Source organism: Myotis lucifugus, unplaced genomic scaffold (assembly GCF_000147115.1).
Source record: "Myotis lucifugus unplaced genomic scaffold, Myoluc2.0 scaffold_6, whole genome shotgun sequence".
Lineage (NCBI taxonomy): Eukaryota > Metazoa > Chordata > Mammalia > Chiroptera > Vespertilionidae > Myotis > Myotis lucifugus.
This window is the reverse complement of record NW_005871054.1, coordinates 2,740,729-2,760,795: the sequence shown is the minus strand read 5'-3', so window position 1 is coordinate 2,760,795 and position 20,067 is coordinate 2,740,729. Positions and strand designations below refer to the sequence as shown.

Genomic DNA, 20,067 nt, shown 5'->3' with positions numbered 1-20,067 from the left:
CTCCCTAATTAAAAATTGGTAGTTTACAGAAAAAAAATTGTATAATTTTGCATTAGAATTTACAAGTATATGTTCAAATCGGATTTGCCTCCTCCCCCATCCTAGCCACAAGATGGGCATGAAGTAGAATTTTAAAAAATGCCTTAATTTTCAACTTCATGCAGACTAAATAAAGATGACCAAAACAAAAGCTTAAACAATGGAAGGTATTTCACAGAAAATTTCTTATACAAAAAACACATAAGAAAAAGGGCCACTAGGTGACATTTTAATTTACAAATTGGCATCATTTTGGTCGACAAATATCCAGATGCTGTTTTCTTCTGCTAACAAAAGTTGCAGAGAAAAATCAAACCCCAGCATGACTTCCCATTTTAATCACACATTTCTTCTGGAATTTCATGTGGATTAAGGATGCCAGGGACAGACATTTGAAGTTTATGTTTCTCTTCCTGAGCCTGTCGGAGGGCTGTTTCTCTTTCTTCCAAAAACAGGTCAGATGTATCTTCACCTGCAAACTCCTGTGAAAGCAGATAGTTGAAAGGTCAACATAAGTGTGTTATGAAAAACAAATAGTTTTTTTTCGGGGAAAGGTGGAAATAAGCATATTTCCTGTTTACACAAGGGATATAATTTTTCCATCAATTGGTTGGGTTTAAATTTCAGTATTATGTGTCTGATTTAAACACCGAAGGTGGTGCACAGAATTTGAGCATCAACCTATGAACCAGGAGGTCATGGTTCAATTCCCAGTCACAGCACATGCCCGGGTTGAATTGCGGGCTTGATCCCAAGTAGGAGTCCTGCAGGAGGCAGCCGATCAATGATTCTCATCATTGATGTTTCTCTTTCTCTCTCTCCCTCTCTCCAAAATCAATAAAAATATATTAAAAAACAAAAAGCCCCCAAAAAAGGTGCTAGTGGGAAAAAGGTTATAGAAGAGCCATAGAATGATGACATACACACATGCCAGATTATTATGACCACCCAATCAGTACTTCGTTGGGCCACCTTTTGCCTTCAATACTGCGGCAATTCTTCTTGGTATTGACTCCACGAGATGTTGAAAGGTGATGCAAGGAATCTGACACCATGCCTGATGAATAGCACTGTCCAGTTCTGTGAGATTTGGTGGTTGTGGAACCAGCTGCTTGATGGCTCTTTTAACTTCGTCCCACAAATGCTCAATTGGATTGAAATCTGGTGATTGTGGGGGCCACCTAAGCAAGGTAAAGTCTCCCTCATATTCTTGGAACCACTCCTGCACAATACGAGCACCGTGGCATGGCGCATTGTCTTGTTGGAAGAAGCCATCTCCATTGGGATACGCCATCAACATGATAGGATGAACTTGATCAGCAATGATACTTAGGTATGTTGTGCTATTCAGACGTTTATAATGGTTTGGCCCTCTAGCAACCTCAGCGTGAAATTATAGCTAATTTGACTACAAATGTCAGGTGGTCATAATAATCTGGCCAGAGTATGTATATGTGTGTTTATATAAATAGATTAAGCAAAGATATAAAAAAGCTGTTTCTCCTAAAACTAATGATCAAGTTAGTCTTATATTTCTGCAAATGCAGATAAATTACATACCTTTATTTGAACTAGGAAATCCCTAAGATGTTCCTTGAAAGCAGGAATATCCTGATTTAAACTGAAAAGCCCTGTCACAAAGAGCTTTACTTGAGCACTGCAAATCAAAACATATAAATTAAATAATTGTTTTTTTTAAATAAGAAATTTGTTTATTAAAAAATAATAATAATATATATATATATATTTTTACTCTTGCAGATGAGGGAATGCAGACTTAAGGAGATTAGCCACATATTCCTGAATAAACATTTGGTTGTTAACTGGATTCCCAGGATTTAATGGTGTACTTATTTTTCCTTCTTCAACCAAATTGAACATATATGCAAGTATTGACGCATGCATCGTCAAACCTGTTGATGAAAAGATTATTATTAGCTCTAAGATTTAACAACTGGAACGTTTAACATTTTTATAGCTTTAAATCCTTACCGGCAGTATGTGAGGTGTCTGTCACAACAGAAAAGATATGTTGAAGAATATCACAAAAATAAGTTTGATAAAAACTCTGAGCTGCAGCTTCTTCTTGTGCAACATTTTGCAAAAGTGTAAAAAGGATCTGTAAGCCTAAAATACATAGAACAGCAAATTACAGACTGGTAACACTCACATGATAGTATTTTACCCATAAACTATTCTCATTCAAAGCCCATTCTCCCTCTTTTTAGCTAATTATTTGCCTAAATTATCTTGAATCAGTAATAGAGGTCTCTTAGAATCAATGTCTGCTTTCTGATAAACTGTAAATAATAACCATTACCACCTTACCACTATGTCTGAAGGATCATTTTCTCCACATCCACACCAAAAACAGCACAAATAGATGTTTCTATTACATAAACCAATTACTATTTAAATACACAAATAAAAAATCCTCCTGCTAGAGATGTTCTTTAGATTTATCCTCAGTAAATTATTAGTGCCACAGTGGAAAAGCATATGGAGAAAAGGAAGCAGTAATAAAGATATGGAGCACGGCCTGCATGGCTCAGTAGTTGAGTATTGACCTATAAATCAGGAGGTCTCGGTTGGATTCCCAGTTAGGGCACATACTCAGGTTGTAGGCTCGATCCTCAGTATGTGGAGGCAGCTGACCAATTATACTCTCTCATCATTGATGTTTCTCTCTCTCTCCCTCCCTCCCTCTCTGAAGTCAATTAAAAAAAAAAGATATCAATAAGTGATGTTTCCATACTTTTAATTTTATGCCCATCTCCCATAACTAATTCTGCCTATGTACTATGTACAAAACAGACAACTAAGTTGCTTTTAGAGCTTACACAGACAAAACTTGACAAGTGAAGTGGCACCTACCTGTCTACAACTATACACCTATCTCTAAGTGTCTGTAGAATTTGTAAATTGGCAGGCAAATAAGTAAATTTCTATGCATTTACCTGTATCTGCAACATTCCTCATAGTATGTTTGAAAGCCCAAATAATGGAATCTAAAACAAGTTTAAACTGTGCAGGTGGAATAGCCAGAAATGCTGGGAAACAATGAGAATTGACAGCCTGAAGTAGTAAGAAAAAGTTCGTTCTGTGCTCAGGATATTCTTCAAAGTCCTAAAAATGGTAAGAACAAAATAAAAAGCAAGCCCGAATTTAATATACTTGTTAGTGGAACTCATAAGCTGTATGGTCTCCTGAAAGGCCAATTCAAAGACAATATAATTCACCTCTCATGGATCATAAAATTACCATTTGTTAAACAAATGAATTATGAAAATAAGGAGACCTTAGGTCACATTATAAAGCAACTCATCAAAATGCACATAAAAGAACATCATATGTAACGTGCTATGTAATCATTAGTAACTTGGAGACTCACAAATCAATACATTAAAATTGTTAATGTCTATAAATGCAGTTTTCAATAAATTCAAGCTACTATTTGAATGAATGCAATCTATCAAATGTACTCCTTGCTGTTATTTTATAGTAAACTAGAGGCCTGGTGCACAAAATTTTGAACAAAATGTGGTAATATATACATACTAGAGGCCCGGTGCACAAAAATTTGTGCACTCCGGGTGGTGGTGGTGGGGGGGTTCCTCAGCCCAGCCTGTGCCCTCTTGCAGTCTGGAACCCCTCGTGAGATGACCACCTGCTGGCAGTCAGACATCCCTCTGGCAGCCCGGGAGCCCTCGGGGGATGTCCACTTGCCAGCGGGGAGCAGGCCTAAGCTGCAGTCGGACATCCTTAGCGCTGATGAGGAGGCTGGAGAGGCTCCTGCCACCACCGCTGTGCTGGCAGCCGTCAGCCTGGCTTGTGGCTGAGCAGAGCTCCCCCTGTGGGAGCGCCTGACCACCAGGGGGAAGCTCCTGCGTTGAGCATCTGCCCCCTGGTGGTCAGTGTGTGTCATAGTGATCAGTCATTCCCAGTCGTTCTGCTATTAGGGTCAATTTGCATATTACCAGTTTAATTGAAACTTTGTTGCCTTGGGCAGAGGCCACAGCCAGCCAGGGCAGGTGGGAAGCTTGGCTTCCTCCATCGCCAGGCAACCAAGCCTCCTGCTTGCTCCAGCTCCGTAGCTGCTGGCCACCATCTTGGTTGGGTTAATTTGCATATAGCCACTCTGATTGGCTAGTGGGCGTGGCTTGGGGCATATCGGAGTTGCAGTCAATTTGCATGTTCTCTTTTATTAGATTAGATTAAAACAAAAACAAAAACAAAATAAGCATTTCCCTGATCTAGAGGTTCAAGAATTTAACCCCAGAACCTATGCTGCACTCAAAGGTATCATTTATGCTTTCAAGAGTTTAGGATATCTTGCAGAATTTCCCATTTTATAACTGAAATGTAAATCACATTACCTTATTTATCATATTCAATGTGCATTCAAAAACAGCATCAAATATTTGAGGTATTTCAGCTGTTATATGTCCTCCCAACTTGTTGACGATAATAGCCATGGTACTAAGCACTTCTGGTTCTCTAGCAGCTGGGACATTTCTCTGATAATCAATGAGAACTGCATCCAACAAAGGAGGAACAAAATTTTCAGCTACCTGTTTAAACAAAAAACACACTTTTAAGTTTAGAAAAAAACATATATATGTTTAGATTTTAGAGAGAAGGGAGTGAAGGATGGAAACATAGATGAGAAACATCAATCAACTGCCTCCTGCACACTGCCCAAAGGGGAGCAAGGCTGCAACACGAGCATGTGCCCTAAACAGGAATTGAACCGGTAACCTCCAGGTGCTATGGGATGACGCTTAACCAACTGCGCCATACTAGCCGGGAAAAACTTTTAATCTATGCATTTGGTTACTATTATAAAAAGCTAAGTCACTGAAATACACTTTGACTAGGTTTTTTGTACACTAAAGCATTTAACTGAAAGAAGCCAAAACATCACAATAGGCTGGGAAGGGGCAGAACATAGTGTAGTTCAAATTTATAATTATGAAAGAAACTAAGGCCCAAAACCAAGCGACTGACTCCAAGCAAAACCAGGATTCTAGGAATACTGTATATGAAGGATGAGGAACCTAGCAGGAAAGAAAAAATCATCCTAACCAAGATTATATCAGTTTCTTCAGTGGATAATATCTATAAAAACGGAAGTACTCCCACTCAATGTATTTTAATAAACAAAAAGAATAGCCATCACTTCTTATACAAGAAAATAGAACTGCACCAGAGAGACTGTGAAGTTTCTAGAATTGTCAATAAACATAGTCATATTAAGGTGTAACATCTATGCTTTTCGTAAGTTCTATATCAAGACACGTACAATTGCCGAAACCGGTTTGGCTCAGTGGATAGAGCGTCAGCCTGCGGACTGAAAGGTCCCAGGTTTGATTCCGGTCAAGGGCATGTACCTGGGTTGTGGGCACATCCCCAATAGGAGATGTGCAGGAGGCAGCTGATCGATGTTTCTCTCTCATCGATGTTTCTAACTCTCTATCTCTCTCCCTTCTTCTCTGTAAAAAATCAATAAAATATATTTTTTAAAAAAAAGAGAGACGTACAATAAATACAACCTATTTTTCCTTCATTGAATATTACCAGTGTCAGTGGTGTACTAATATACAAAACAGGTTTTATAAGATTGAGGGTAAGCACAAAATTATTTTTCCAATTACCCACTTGGCATCTTACAGAAGAACTGGTTCTCATTTACGTGAGACACCTGGTTTGGATGCCTCCCCAAGTGCCACTACTGGGGCAGGGAAACTTGCAACCTAGGTACATGCCCTGGACCAGGAACCAAACCTGTGACACTTGTCCACAGGCCGACATTCCAATCACCGAGCCAAACCGGCCAGAGCCTCATTTCTACTCTTGATACTGACTAAAAGAACTTTCTCCCTAGAAACTGAATCTGAAGTGTTTAGTATCTTTGAAATTTACTGCCTTAAACCATGATATAAGTCTTAATTATAAAATATAATGGTGCCATCATCATCACCACTGATATGCCTGAAATTTGCCCAAGCTATTTTAAATTATGAACTTCATAACTCCTTCAATTCTTCCTAATTTTTACTCTCCAATTTTAAATACAGTTGTACTTTTATAATGCACATGTTCAAAACTTTTCAATATTTAAATCTGATACCTTGAGAATTCTACAATAGTTTTCTGAACAAGTTTCCTGGAAATTTTAAAGTTATACAAATAGCTCACTTGTCAACCAATATTTCCATGCAGCAGTGTTAATAAGACAGAAATTTTTGTAATGTTCCAAGGATCAAGAGAATGAAAAGGTGTAACAAAAACTAAAAATTATTCACATTTTTCCAAGTTGAGGCATATGGAGCTCATTTAGTTTCTGAAAATCATACTCCTTTCTGGAAATGATTTAGAATAAAAGCAGTAAGAGTAAATGAGATTTTCAAACCTTCAGCTGGTAAAGTACTTTTACTGAGGAGGCAAACTAATGAAAGCTTTGTAAATTGCTTTGAAAATCATGATGAACAAAAAGATTTCATCTGAACTCTATATATCTATCCATGGAAAAATTAAAATTACCCAATCTATTCCTCTCAGCTATCTTGTTACATATCACCACCATCTAACCATCTTTGCAAGATGGTTTAAAACTTAGTAATTTTAAGTAGTCAAAGACTGTAATAAATAGAATGCTATACAATAATCCCAAATGTAGACATCTAAATTACCTTTAAATTAGCCAAATACATACAGAGATAAAGCTTAAACCAGAGAATGCAGCATCAACTTAACAAAAAACACATCTCACTTACCATCTGTGGATCATTGGACCGGCTCACCCAACCAGATATTAACTTTAAAGTTTCCCTTTTTACTGTTCGCATACTTCTAATCAACGGTTGCTTTGTAACCATTTCACCTAAAAAATACAACCAAGTGGAAGCCAACTTGACAAATAAAATTCTATATTGGTAATTACAGGTACTTCCAATACTATTTACCTCTAAAGATGTATTTAATGGGGGGAAAAAAGACTAATTTTATAAGGGAAGGGGCATGCAACTAGTTAAAAAATTATCTAGGGTTATCTGGAGGGAGGCTTATTTAAAATCTGTAAGAACTACTGAATGCCTACACTAAGGCAGAGAACGTAGAATTGATGTTGTACAACATTCCATAAGAATTCAAAATCACTCACCATTAGCTTGAATAGCTGCAGATATATTTTCACTGAGGCACTTGTATACATTAAGCATATCCAAGTAAATTCTCCCAAGCTGAATTACAAAGGGGTGTCCAACAGCTTTGCAGGCTCTCACATTTGTTTTCAATATGCTACCAAGCTGCTTAACTGTTTCAGGATCTTTAAGTATATCCACATTCTGTGAAAGACAAAAACATCTATTTATCACATGAGAATTATCCTTGTAATTATTAAAGCAAAAACCACTACCAACATTATTCCAAATTTATAATCACATTTATAATCCATAATGGTATAAAAACACAGAAGTCTATTACTAATACCTACAACCAACATTAGAGTGAAATCTTCCCAATGTACCAGCAAAACAAAATAAAAATACTTATTTCTTTAATGCACAAAAACAAACACAAAAGTAGTTATGAATCAGGTATGCATGTCAAAGGCACTGAGTTCACTGCTCCTAAAAATAACACACTTCTTAAATTCCACCATAACTTCTGTAAAAAGTAATATAACTTACTTTGGTTGCCTGCTGGATTATGCTATCCCAAACTTGATTAGGAAGCAGCATGTATTTTTCTATCAAATGTTCTTGTACTGTTTGGTCTGTCTGTGCACCAATCATGTACCCCACAGCTTCATAAAATGTATGGACCTATGTTGAAAGGCAGACATTTTACTTTTATGTATCATACATAATAAGGAAAACCATACACAAACAATTCACGTCTATACTGAAACTAATTTCATTGAAGTGTCAGAAATAAATTAGACAGAAAAACAGCCTGACAAACTCTGGTTGAACTTTTCCTTCACTATAAAAACTTAAACAGAGATACTTGGAACTGAATCTAATAGTGACATTCTTTCTATTCCCATCTGACTAAAACAGTAGTTACTTTCTAAGAAAATAGGCTAAGATCTCCCATACCTGTTGAGGTTGAAGATCACAAATTATAGTGTTAATATTGTTCAAAATCTCATCAATAAACGGCATTACTTCTCCAACCTGAACCTGAACAAAATGCCTGCGGCACTTCTGGGCTATTTTAATGAAAGTATCACAAGCCATGTCTTGGACTCCATCATGGGTCTCTAATGAAACAAAAACATTTATTTAAAAAAATTTCAAAAATAATTTTTAAACAAAAACAAACAACTATATAAAATATATTAAATAAAAAGGATTTACCATGCATGAATTCAAACAGCTTGTTAACAACAGTCTTTAAAAATTTCCAGTGAGCTCTTAAAAATCTTGGATATTGACCTACTATGTACATGATATTTGATGCAATTATAGCTTTATTATCTTTGCCTCTTTTCTGTTCACATAATCCTAATAGATCCTGTAAAATAAGACAAATTTCAGTAATTTATAATTAAACATAATTACTTAATGATTCCAGTCTATACATACAACGTGCATACCTTTATAACAGTAACAAGAAATCGTTTTTCATCCTCTTCATGCATTGCTCCACTAATGGAGCCTATTGCCCAACACAATGTATTTAAATTTTTCCATGACCATTCTGTACCATTCACTTGATTGTGAAGCTTTTCAGTCATTATTCTTTCTGTATCTACATAATCCAGATGAGTAAGATAAACTACAAAGGAAAAAAAGTTTCAGATGTTTCAGATGCGAAATTTAATGAGCAAAAACTTTTACTAAGGGAAGAGCAGCACATTAATAAAATGGCTATTAACAGATTCAGAAACTAAGTGGATCACATTTCCTACAATATTTCCATTCCAGAATAGAATCACAAAGACTTAAATTAATAGTATTTATTAACTTACCTAATGTTTCTCTCATATTCTTATACAAATTTATGGAATCTGTATCCTTCATGAATTCCCTTACAACTTCACCCTGATCATTTTCTACAACCAATACTTCCTCTGGTTTAGCCATACGACTAACCATCAATAAACGAACCTATTCAACAACAAGAAAAATCTGTTAATCTCAGAAATCAGCCACATCAAATATAGATTAAAAAATTAGATTATATGCACCTCAAGGTACCAAACTGCCCTGACAATATAAAAGAATGAACATATTTAAAATGTAATTCTATTAACAGTGGTTCTCAAACTTTAACATGAATAAAAACCATCTATTAAATATCCAGTGCTTCATCCAGACACTGAAAGGGGGTAGCCTCTTAACTTTCTAACAAACTCACAGATGTGCTTATAACAATCCCTTGCATGTTCTGGTTTTCAACATGCCTGGGGAAGTTGGACTCTTTTTGTAGCCCATTTATTTGGATAGATTAGTAAAAAAACAAAAGCCAGTGCTTGCATTTAGCTCTAAAAATCACAGTAAGCCACAAGAGCATCAACCACCCACTTTACTGTTACCTTGGATAACACAGGCAAATACAACTGCCTCCTGGGAGGAACATCAAAATGCTGACTTCCAGATAGTAACGGAGAGGCCAACGTAGAGAATGGGCTCTCTCTATAGAGTTCAGCTGCCAAATGATTCCAGTACTCAAGACAAATCTTAAAGATTTCCGTTTCTTCCACTTCTGATACCAACAACATATAATGAAGGGCCTACAAAGAAGACCAAAACTATTAAAATAACTCTTAAGACATTAATTGCTTTGCACTCATTGTGTTATTCAGAAATAAAAGTTCCTGTTTTAAGTTTCACAACTCTGATATTTCATTATTCATGCACCATACTAAAAATTCTTTAGGAGCAAATTCTGTTTTCTTTTTTAAAAAATATATATTTTATTGATTTTTTACAAAGAGGAAGGGAGAGGGACAGAGAGTTTGAAACATCGATGAGAGAGAAACATCGATCAGCTGCCTCCTGCACACCTCCCACTGGGGATGTGCCCGCAACCAAGGTACATGCCCCGACCGGAATCGAACCAGGGACCCTTCAGTCCGCAGGCCGACGCTCTATCCACTGAGCCAAACCGGTCAGGGCAAATTCTGTTTTCTTTATACATGTCCTGGAACACTTATGTAGTAATTAGTTGGTATCAATAAGCAAAAAGAAACAAACAATCCAAATATCCATCAATTGATGAATGAACACACAAAATTTGATATAGCCATACAATAAAATATTACTCGGTCATAAAAAAAGGATCAAGTACTGGTTCATGATGTAACATGAACCTTGAAAACCCAACTACAGAAGACCATATGATTCCATTTGTATGAAAGATTTAGAGTATGTAATTCCAGAAATAGAGAGCAAATCAGTGGCTGTGAAGGAATGGGGGAGAAAAAAGAATGAGGTAACTTTCAATGGGTATATCACTGGTTTGTGGGTAAAAATCTCTTGAAAAAGAGATGGTTGAAAACACTGTGAATGTACTAAATGGCACTGAATTATACACTTTAAACTGGATAGTTTTATTTTATGTGGAGTACAAATCAATTTTTTAAAAAACATATGTTTTTAAAATTGATTTTATTTTCTTAAATATTTTATTGATTTTTTACAGAGAGGAAGGGAGAGGGATAGAGAATTAGAACATCGATGAGAGAGAAACATCGATCAACTGCCTCCTGCACACTCCCCACAGGGGATATGCCCGCAACCAAGGTACATGCCCTTGACCGAAATCGAACCCGGGACCCTTCAGTCCGCAGGCCAACGCTCTATCCACTGAGCCAAACCAGTAAGGGCTTTAAAATTGATTTTAAATATATTTTTACTAGAGGCCCAGTGCACGAAATTCATACATGGGGATGGGGCAGGGGAAGGAGGGGGTCCTCAGCCCAGCCTTCACCCTCTCCAATCTGGGAACCCTCGGGGGATGTGCTGGTTTAGGAAACCGACATCCCTCTCAGAATCCAGGATGGCTGGCTCCCAACCACTCACATGCCTGCCTGATTGCCCCTAACCACTTCTGCCTGCCAGCCTGATTACCCCTTAACCACTCCCCTGCCAGCCTGATCGATGCCTACCTGCTGCCCTGTCAGCATGGTCCCCCAACTGCCCTCCCCTGCTGGCCTGGTTGCCCCTAACTGCCCTCCCCTGCCAGTTATCTTCTGACCACATGGGGGCAGCCATCTTGTGCAAGGGTGCAATGGTCAATTTGCATAGTACCTCTTTATTATATAGAATTGATTTCAGAGAGTAAGGTAGAGGTAGAGATAGATATAACAATGGTGAGAGAGAATCACTGATTGGCTGCCTTCTGCATGTCCCCTACTGTGGATCAAGCCCACAACCCGGGTATTATGTGTCCTTGACTGGAATCAAACCTAGGACCCTTCAGTCCGCAGGCCGAAACTCTTCCACTGAGTCAAACCAGCTAGGGCTTTAAGTTGATTTTAGAGAGAGGAAAGGAGGAGAGAGAGATAGAAAAATCAATGATGAGAATTATCAAAAAGCTGCCCCTGGCATGTGGGCCTTCCACACCCCCCCCTGGGGGGGGGGGCGGCGCGGGGGGTTGAGCCCATAACCCAGACAGGTTCACTGACCAGTAATAGAACTGCAATTTCCCAGTTCATGGGTCGACAATCAACCACTGAACCACACAAGCCAGGCTACACATCAATTTTTAAGTAAGGTCATTAGACTTCATCTTAGAAATGACACATCTGACCCAACTGCCATGGCTCAGTGGTTGACCATGGACCTAGGAACCTGGAGGACACGGTTTGATTCTCAGTCAGGGCATGTGCACAGGTTCCGGACTTGATCCCTAGTGTGGGACATGGAGCAGGCAGCCAATCAATGATTCTCATCTTTGATGTTTCTATCCCTCTCCTCCAATCCTCTCTGAAATATATATATCTATCTATCTTGACACGTCTGTACACCCTTTAGGAATTTGTTATCATGTAAAAAAAGAGTTTCAGAAGCCAAAGGCTCCACAAAGCCTACCTCCATGAGTGTTTCCCTGAGATTTAGTCTTTTTTCTATAAGTTGACCATGTTCCTTAAGAAACGTGCAGAGAAACAAACTGAGATTTTGAATGAAGTTCTGTTCATCATCTTTTCCATTTGAGTATGCAAGTCGAATATTGGTATTTAAAGGAAGCATCTGCAGGTTTAAATAGAGACTATTAGCCTGCATTTTAAAACCAATGAAAAAAGACAGTACATTTAAGCCCAAAGATTCCATTACCCTTTTACCAATACTAAAGTAGTCAAATATCTTATTCTCCTTGGTCAGTTATGACTGTTTTTGTATCTTTGTGTGCTAGCTTTGTACACATTAAAAAAAAAATCCTTTATTGTTTGAAGTATTACATATGTCCCCTTTTACTCCCTCCAGCCTGGCACTGTCCTCTACCCTAGACCTTGACAAACCTATTGTGTATGTCCATGGGTTATGCATATATACATACAAAGTCTTTGATTGATTACCTCCCACCCACCGTTGTCCACCTTCCCCCACCTTCCATCTGAGATTCTGCACTCTGGTCCATGCTTCCATTATTTCTGGATACACTCTGTTCATTATTTTATTTTGTTACCTAGATTCTACATATAAGTGAAATCATGACACTTAATTCTCTGACTGACTTATTTCACTTAGCATGATACTCTCCAGGTCCCTCCATGCTGTCTCAAAGGGTAAGATATTCTCCTTTTTTTTACTGCTGCATAGTATTCCATGGTATAAATGTACCACAGCCTCTTTATCCATTCATCTACTGATGGGCACTTGGGCTGTTTCCAGATCTTAGGTATTTATGCAAGTAATAAGATTTACTCAGACTATACTCTGAATTCTTTCCTGGATCAAACTTTTCCCTCTTTAATCTTATCAGAAATGTAAAAACATTCAATTAATTTATTCATATAACATACAGTAACGTCATATTATGATCAATCTTTTAGATAAATTATATAAACTAGAACTGCACAATCCTTCATTTCAGACATAAGGTCAGAAGCAGCTGACATTAATCCCCAGATTTGTAAGCATTTAATGAATTTTCAAAATGGCTCATTAAAATGGCTAGTTTACTCATTTTATAGAATAAATATGCAATCATATTATACTCGGTCTATTATAAATGACTCTGAAATGGTTAAACTCTAATCTACCCCTTTCTAAGGAACATAAATTTACTCAGTTTTTGAGTGTTTTACCTGTTTTAGCTGCATCATTGTCAGTGTAAATAGCGTGACAAATTGTTCCTCATATTGGCTTACACTCACACCAGCAATCTCAGTGAGGCACTTCAGAGAGACATTTCGAAACATTGGAACATTCAGGAACTGTTTTAATACAAAAAAGAAAACATAAAATTAAAGGGCCTGAAACATTTTACTTAAAATTAAAATTGGAGGGGAAAAATAAATGATTTTACTAGTACATCAAATATAGACCCTCCCTCCCCAAAAGCAGGTAAGCAGGTGACAGCTAATTTTGTTTTGCACATGTATTTTGAGAAAATTTCATTAACCGCCTTATTGACAATAAATAATTTAAGAGCAAACTGTGCTTTCTTTTGATGTGTCTGGGACATCTGAAAAACACAAATTTGCTTAGTAACCTATCCAAGACCCATTATGTGACTTTTAAGAACACCATATTTTCTGCGTAGTCTAAAAAGAATCCAAGATTTATAACTGTTCAGATTTTAGGAGACGGAAACACACCAATGATTAATGAAGACGTGGGAAAAGTAGCTCTTTCATATTCTCTTGCTGAGATGATATAAAGATGGCATGCCATTTGTGGATGGTAATTTGGGAAGCAACAAAAGCCTTAGAAATGGACATTACTATTTACCTGATATTTAACACAAGTTCACACAAAATAAATATTCCCACAGGGCATAAATGTCTTATGTATAAGAATGTAACCTTTAGTACTATTGACAATAGCAAACAGTCTAATACAAATTATCTATTTTTTTTTTAAAGTATAAATTCAACTACATTTGCCGGAAGCCAATTCCAGCATGTCAGCAAGGGCTGAATCATCTAGGAATGGCTGATGGCATTTCCCCAAACCTGAAAAGGATATATAAATGATTGCTTGCTGACAGACAGCTAAGGGCATCTTAATCTACATGTTATTGCCTCCTCCTGGCCTTCGCCTGACCAAACACCTAAACAGCTGGAGGTAATTCCCCATTCTGACAATGGACTGTGTATACCCTTTGATGTGTATATCTACCTTGCCTTAGGACAATTTGTGTTAATAAAAAGCAAGGGGTCCTGAGACAAGGAAAACTTGGTTTCCTTTAGCTAAGTCTTCTGACTCCCTATAATGCCTTTCAAAATTATGTTTCGTCTCTGGACTCTTATTTAATTTACGCACAGCCCCTTCTCCAGATATCTGAACCCTTCTTGATGGAGGATCAAGAACCACCGGCATTAATATTAAAATAATAAAATTGTTCCCCAAAAGAAATCAACAGAGTGAAAACAGAAACGAAATCTGGAGGAAGACACTCACTACACATATGGCGGATTCAGGGTTAGTATCCAGCCACATACGCACCTTTAAATCAGTAAGAAAAAGATAAAAAACCTAACATAAAATAGACAAATATGAACAGCTTTAAATAGAATGCATCTAGGTGGTAAATAAATATTTGAAAATATGCTCAAACTTCATTAGTTACTGGAGAAATACGAGTTCCTGTTTTATTCCCGCCAGACTGGTGAAAATTTTTAAAGTCTGACAATAGCAAGCGTTGGTGAGAATTTGTAGTAATGGTAACTTTCTTTCCCCCCCCTTTTCTTTTCTTTCTTTCTTTTTAAACAAACTGTCTAGTAATAAAATATCTCTAGCCTTAGCCCGTTTTGCTCAGTGCTGATAGTGTCAACCTGCAGACTAAAAGGTCCTGAGTTCAATTCCGGTCCAGGGCATATGCCAGGGCTGCGGGCTCAATCCCCAGTAGGGGGCCTGCAGGAGGCAGCCAATCAATGATTCTTTCTCATCACTGATGTTTCTATCTCCCTCCCCGACTCCCTTCTCTGAAATCAATAAAAATATATTTTTAAAAATCTCCAACATTATAAATTCATTTATCAGATTATGACCTTCTCAAACCCTGAACTACAAAGCCCAAAATGTAAATTATAATTGCCTGCTTTTATAAAGTCACAATTAGGCACAATTTATTCATTACATCTGTTCAAAAAAGATTTGAAAATAAAACCACTTGGAAACTGGTTATGTCTGGATAAACAAGTATAAGACTTCATCTAGGCATTACATGTTGCTTTTATTTTTTTTAATATATATTTATTTTTTTATTTAATATATTTTATTGATTTTTTACAGAGAGGAAGGGAGAGGGATAGAGAGTTAGAAACATTGATGAGAGAGAAACATCAATCAGCTGCCTCTTGCACACCCCCTACTGGGGATATGCCCGCAACCAAGGTACATGCTCTTGACCGGAATGGAACCTGGGACCCTCAGTCTGCAGGCCAATGCTCTAGCCATTGAGCCAAACCGGTTAGAGCTATATTTTTATTGATTTCAGGGGGGGGGGGGGGGGAAGAGAGAGAGAGAGAGAGAGAGAGAGAGAGAGAGAGAGAGAGAGAGAGAAATACCGATGGGAGAGAATCATTGATCGGCTGTCCCCTGCACTCGCAACACTGGGGATTGAGCCCACAACCCAGGCATATGCTCTGACTGAGAATGAACTGTGACCTCCTGGTTCATTGGTCGGTGCTCAACCACTATGCCATGGCGGCCAGGCTGGTGCTTTAAATTACCAGGAAATAAATATAGATGTTCCATTTTTTAGAAACATTCCTTACCTTACCTCCCTGTAGTCTATATAATCACCTAAAATAGAATCAGATCTATTCCTAGTTGTTCACATGGAATTTATGAAATTACATGGTCTAAGTGGAACAATCATTTCAAGAACTACTAGCTGAAACTATGGAAAAGTTCTTCTGAGCAGGTTCCTTATCTCAGAAACAAAGTTGGTTGTGGCTATAAATGCAGAATAATTTTCTATATGAAAGAGCATTATAAAATAACATAATAAATGCAACTATTCAGTGATAAGTGAAATGTATTCACTCTACCTTATAAATTAATGTGCTGATTAACTTGGTCTCAAAAATATATCCCAGTGGAATCCAGTTAAGAAATCTGAGTAACGTTTCCAATGTTGCATGTACAAGTGGAGCATTTTGGGAATTTTCCTGCAATGAAAACAAACCTATAAAATAATTATCTTCTTATATATAACTGTTATTTAAAAAAGTAAAAATGAAAGCACTTACCATCACAAACTGGCACAGCTGAAAGATTTGTGAGAACTCATTGCACATGCTAAAAATGAAAAGTGATTGGTTCAGAAGACAAATAAAAATACTGTAATTATTTACATATTAACAAATATTACATACTCCAATCTGCGCATTAAAAACTTCAGTTACTCTCATTTAAACACATACACCAACAACTTCATCAAAAGCTACAGTTATTAAACTGTTTCTTGATTTTTTAAATCATTCTTACTGTAAATATTAAATAGATCAATCAAGTCTTTGATATCAAGTTAGTTAAAACATAAAAATAAAAAATAAAAAAAAACAACCCTCCACTGTTGTAGCTCAGTGGTTGAGTGTCAACTCATGCACCAAGGTCACCTGTTTGATTCCAGGTCAGGGCACATGCCCAGGTTGCTGTCTTGATGCCTTGGTGGGGGAGTGCAGGAGGCAGCTGATCAATGTTGCTATTTCTCTTTCTCTCTCTCCCCACCCCTTCTCTCTAAAAAATCTGTAAATACATTAAAAAAACAAAACCCACAACTCTCCAAAATAAGTGAAGTGGCATTATATGCAGAATTGGTCAAAAGTAGCTTTACAGATATGAGTACATGAAACAGTTTATTCTTCCATGATTTATTAGCTATGTATTTTTTTTCCATAGGAACAAATTGTAAACCTACTTTTGTCATATCCTGTATATGCCAAATACACCAAATCAGAGGAAATATTGTAAACTCTGAAGCTAGTTTGACCACATAATGGTATATAAAAGTGATATACTGCTGTGTCTTAATGACTTCAACTAATTTTTAATAACTAAGAAGAAAGAAAATAAAGTCTAGCATGATCCTAGTGTTAACAGTAGGAAACCCACAAGATGCAGGACTAGTAAAAATTCAGCTGGCATTTGGACACAAGTAATTTTCCTTGGAAGCCATAATTAAGTAGTCACTATATAAAACATATCCCAAAGGGAATTCTCAACCTACAATCCTTTCCCATGTGATGTATGACGTTCTTTTGCTGTGACAATGAAGTATAAAATCTTATCTTTAACACCATATTTACTTTTTAAGCCTCCAGATTTAGATTAGGCTCACTATAAAACTATTTAAATTTGCACTATAAAACAAATAAAAGTAATTTATCATATTAACAATCATAATCCTTTAAAAACTTACAGCCTGCTTCCAAATTCCTTTCAATAGTTTGAGAAATTACTTGAGCTTCTAAAACAGAATACTCACCTGTCTTTTAAATGCTTAGCTTTCACTTGGGTTATCTGTCCACTAGAGAAATCAAATACTTCTTCACTCAAGAGTTTAAGAATCACCATATTATTCTGACAGAGACTCTCACTGGTCCTACTTGCTCCAACAATGTCACTGATAAAAGTTGGCCAGTGTTTTGGCCATTCCTGTTTCAGTATCTAAAATAAGAAAATGTTAATTTCATTTCACTCGTCAATGGCAAAACTTCAAAGGTATTGCGTCATATTAAAAGGAGCAAATATCAAACCACTTTCCATTTTCTACTGCTTTATTAAAAGAGGAAATGTGCCACCATTCACAAAAATACACTGGATAGAAAGTACAACACAGATGAAGCCCTCTGTCTCAAATGCCCTACAACTACTCTGTTATCCCAACTGGTCTAATCTGGCTCTAATGTGTATGCATATAATATCTGCCAGATAGGCATAAGTTTGGATATATAAATTTAATAGAAGAAAGGAGGCATTACAATTGGGGATAGAATAATTTTTTGACCAATAATAGACTGTGTTCAATTTTTAAATCTGTACTGCATATACTGTACACTAGGGATATTTCTGAACCAGATATTCTGTAATAGCACCTGTGAATTAAGAGGTTACTATCTTCTTTGTACTCCTTCCTCTCCCCATACAGAAATAGGTTAACAACAAAAAGTCTTTAGTATAAAAGCCGATAGTTATTGAGTTATCAGTGAAAATGCAAATGTTTTAAAAATCATTTAAGTTCCCAAAACTATTAAAGAGAAAATTTTCGTTTTTCGTACACACCCAATTAATCTCAGGAAAAAAATTTTTTAAAATATATTTTATTGATTTTTTTACAGAGAGGAAAGGAGAGGGATAGAGAGTTAGAAACAAATGAGAGAGAAGCACCTATCAGCTGCCTCCTGCACGCCCCCTACTGGGGATGGCCCGCAACCAAGGCACATGCCCTCAACCTTAATCGAACCTGGGACCCTTCAGTCCCCAGGCCGAAGCTCTATCCAGTGAGCCAAACTGGCCAGGGCAGGAAAATTTTTTTTTACATTAAAAACAGGTAAGTTAAAATTTCTAAAGTTAGATTATACAGAAAGTTTGAAAAACTGTCTTACAGATTAAAGGAATGCTATAATAAAAAATAATTAAAACTGACAGATAACATGGAAACACACACAGTACCAAGCATAAACGAGAAAATTTTAATCGAGTCCAATCCATTTTGGAGCCATAGAGTGATGGGTTTTCAGTCTTACAATTTCAAATGCTACATAGTAGGTTAACTATTATAGTTATTATAAAGACTACTATCGCCCTAGCCAGTTTGGTTGAAGGGTCCCAGGTTCAATTTTGGTCAAGTGCACATGCCCGGGTTGCCAGGCTCGGTCCCAGTAGGGGGCGAGCAGGAGGAGGCTCATCAATGATTCTCTCTCATCATTGATGTTTCTACCTCTCTCCCTCTCATTTCCTCTCTGAAATCAATAAAAATATATTTTTAAAAAATATTGCTATCACTACTTCTGCAAGATGTTAGTTTAGTTATTCAATAAAGTGGGTTCAAATATTTTGTTCAAGTAATTAGCCTAACTGAAACATTGAACTCTTCTGAGGAAAACAGTGAAAACTTACCTGAACAAGAATCATATTCAATTTTCCGATATATACTTTTTCCTTCTAAGAAAAGAGAAACATTTAGTTTAAATGAGAGCCTAAAATAGCTATAGTTAAGAACAAAAGCATAAGAAACCTCCGAGAGAAAAATAACTGCATATTTATTGAAAATGACTGTGTATATGTGTTTATAGCTCTGTGATAGTAAGGTTTAAGTTGAAGATCCAATATTTGAATGCTTTTACATTTTCACAATAATCTTCAAAAAATCTCTTACCTCTACACAAGTTGGATCAGATGAGGTCTTGATAATAAGGCCAACAACGTATTTTTTTATTCCTATGGAAGAAAAAAAAAAATCAATATTTTTATAGCATATCTTCAGGAACAAAAAGTTGGGGATGAAGAGGGCAGAGCACAGCCCGATAATATGCCTAATCCAATCACCAATGTTGGCTTTTTGGGAAAAATTTAACGTACTACTTTATACTATTAAAAAAAATTGACTTTAGACAGAATGCAAGGGAGAGGGAGAGAAACATTGACTGGAAACCTGGGCATGTGCCCTGACTGGGAATTGTGGGCAACCTTTTGGTGCATAGAACAATGCTCAATCCACTGAACCACATTAGCCAGGGCTTTAGTACACTACTTTAAGTTATTAGGTTTTGTTGTTAACCTTAAAAAATCTAGATGGAACAATTACAAATTAACATCTTCTAAGACAGCGGTCACCGACCCGTGGCCCACACCACTGATGGTCCGTGAGGTCTGAAAGGTTGGCGATCATTGTTCTAAG

The 20,067-nt window shown here is 36.9% G+C and overlaps 1 protein-coding gene across 3 annotated transcripts in view; it reads right to left on the bottom strand.

Moving 5' to 3' along the window:
• Positions 1–237: 237 nt before the first annotated feature.
• XPO1 (exportin 1) overlaps positions 238–20,067 on the bottom strand; it is a 47,852-nt gene continuing 28,022 nt past the window's right edge. For 2 of the 3 annotated variants that reach the window (XM_023746502.1, XM_023746516.1), the window contains 21 exons: positions 19,546–19,607; positions 19,287–19,331; positions 17,653–17,834; positions 16,415–16,463; positions 16,214–16,333; positions 13,301–13,429; positions 12,084–12,242; positions 9,584–9,781; positions 9,017–9,155; positions 8,642–8,823; positions 8,403–8,559; positions 8,142–8,305; positions 7,731–7,865; positions 7,202–7,385; positions 6,816–6,922; positions 4,416–4,610; positions 2,997–3,165; positions 2,032–2,166; positions 1,793–1,952; positions 1,600–1,696; positions 238–521 (listed from right to left, as the gene is read on the bottom strand). In XM_023746502.1, coding sequence (XP_023602270.1) covers positions 375–521; positions 1,600–1,696; positions 1,793–1,952; positions 2,032–2,166; positions 2,997–3,165; positions 4,416–4,610; positions 6,816–6,922; positions 7,202–7,385; positions 7,731–7,865; positions 8,142–8,305; positions 8,403–8,559; positions 8,642–8,823; positions 9,017–9,155; positions 9,584–9,781; positions 12,084–12,242; positions 13,301–13,429; positions 16,214–16,333; positions 16,415–16,463; positions 17,653–17,834; positions 19,287–19,331; positions 19,546–19,607 — 2,915 coding nt within the window. In that variant the 3' untranslated portion in view covers positions 238–374. The remainder of the gene's footprint in view (positions 522–1,599; positions 1,697–1,792; positions 1,953–2,031; positions 2,167–2,996; positions 3,166–4,415; positions 4,611–6,815; positions 6,923–7,201; positions 7,386–7,730; positions 7,866–8,141; positions 8,306–8,402; positions 8,560–8,641; positions 8,824–9,016; positions 9,156–9,583; positions 9,782–12,083; positions 12,243–13,300; positions 13,430–16,213; positions 16,334–16,414; positions 16,464–17,652; positions 17,835–19,286; positions 19,332–19,545; positions 19,608–20,067) is intronic. The other variant, XM_023746511.1, reaches the window with a different exon arrangement.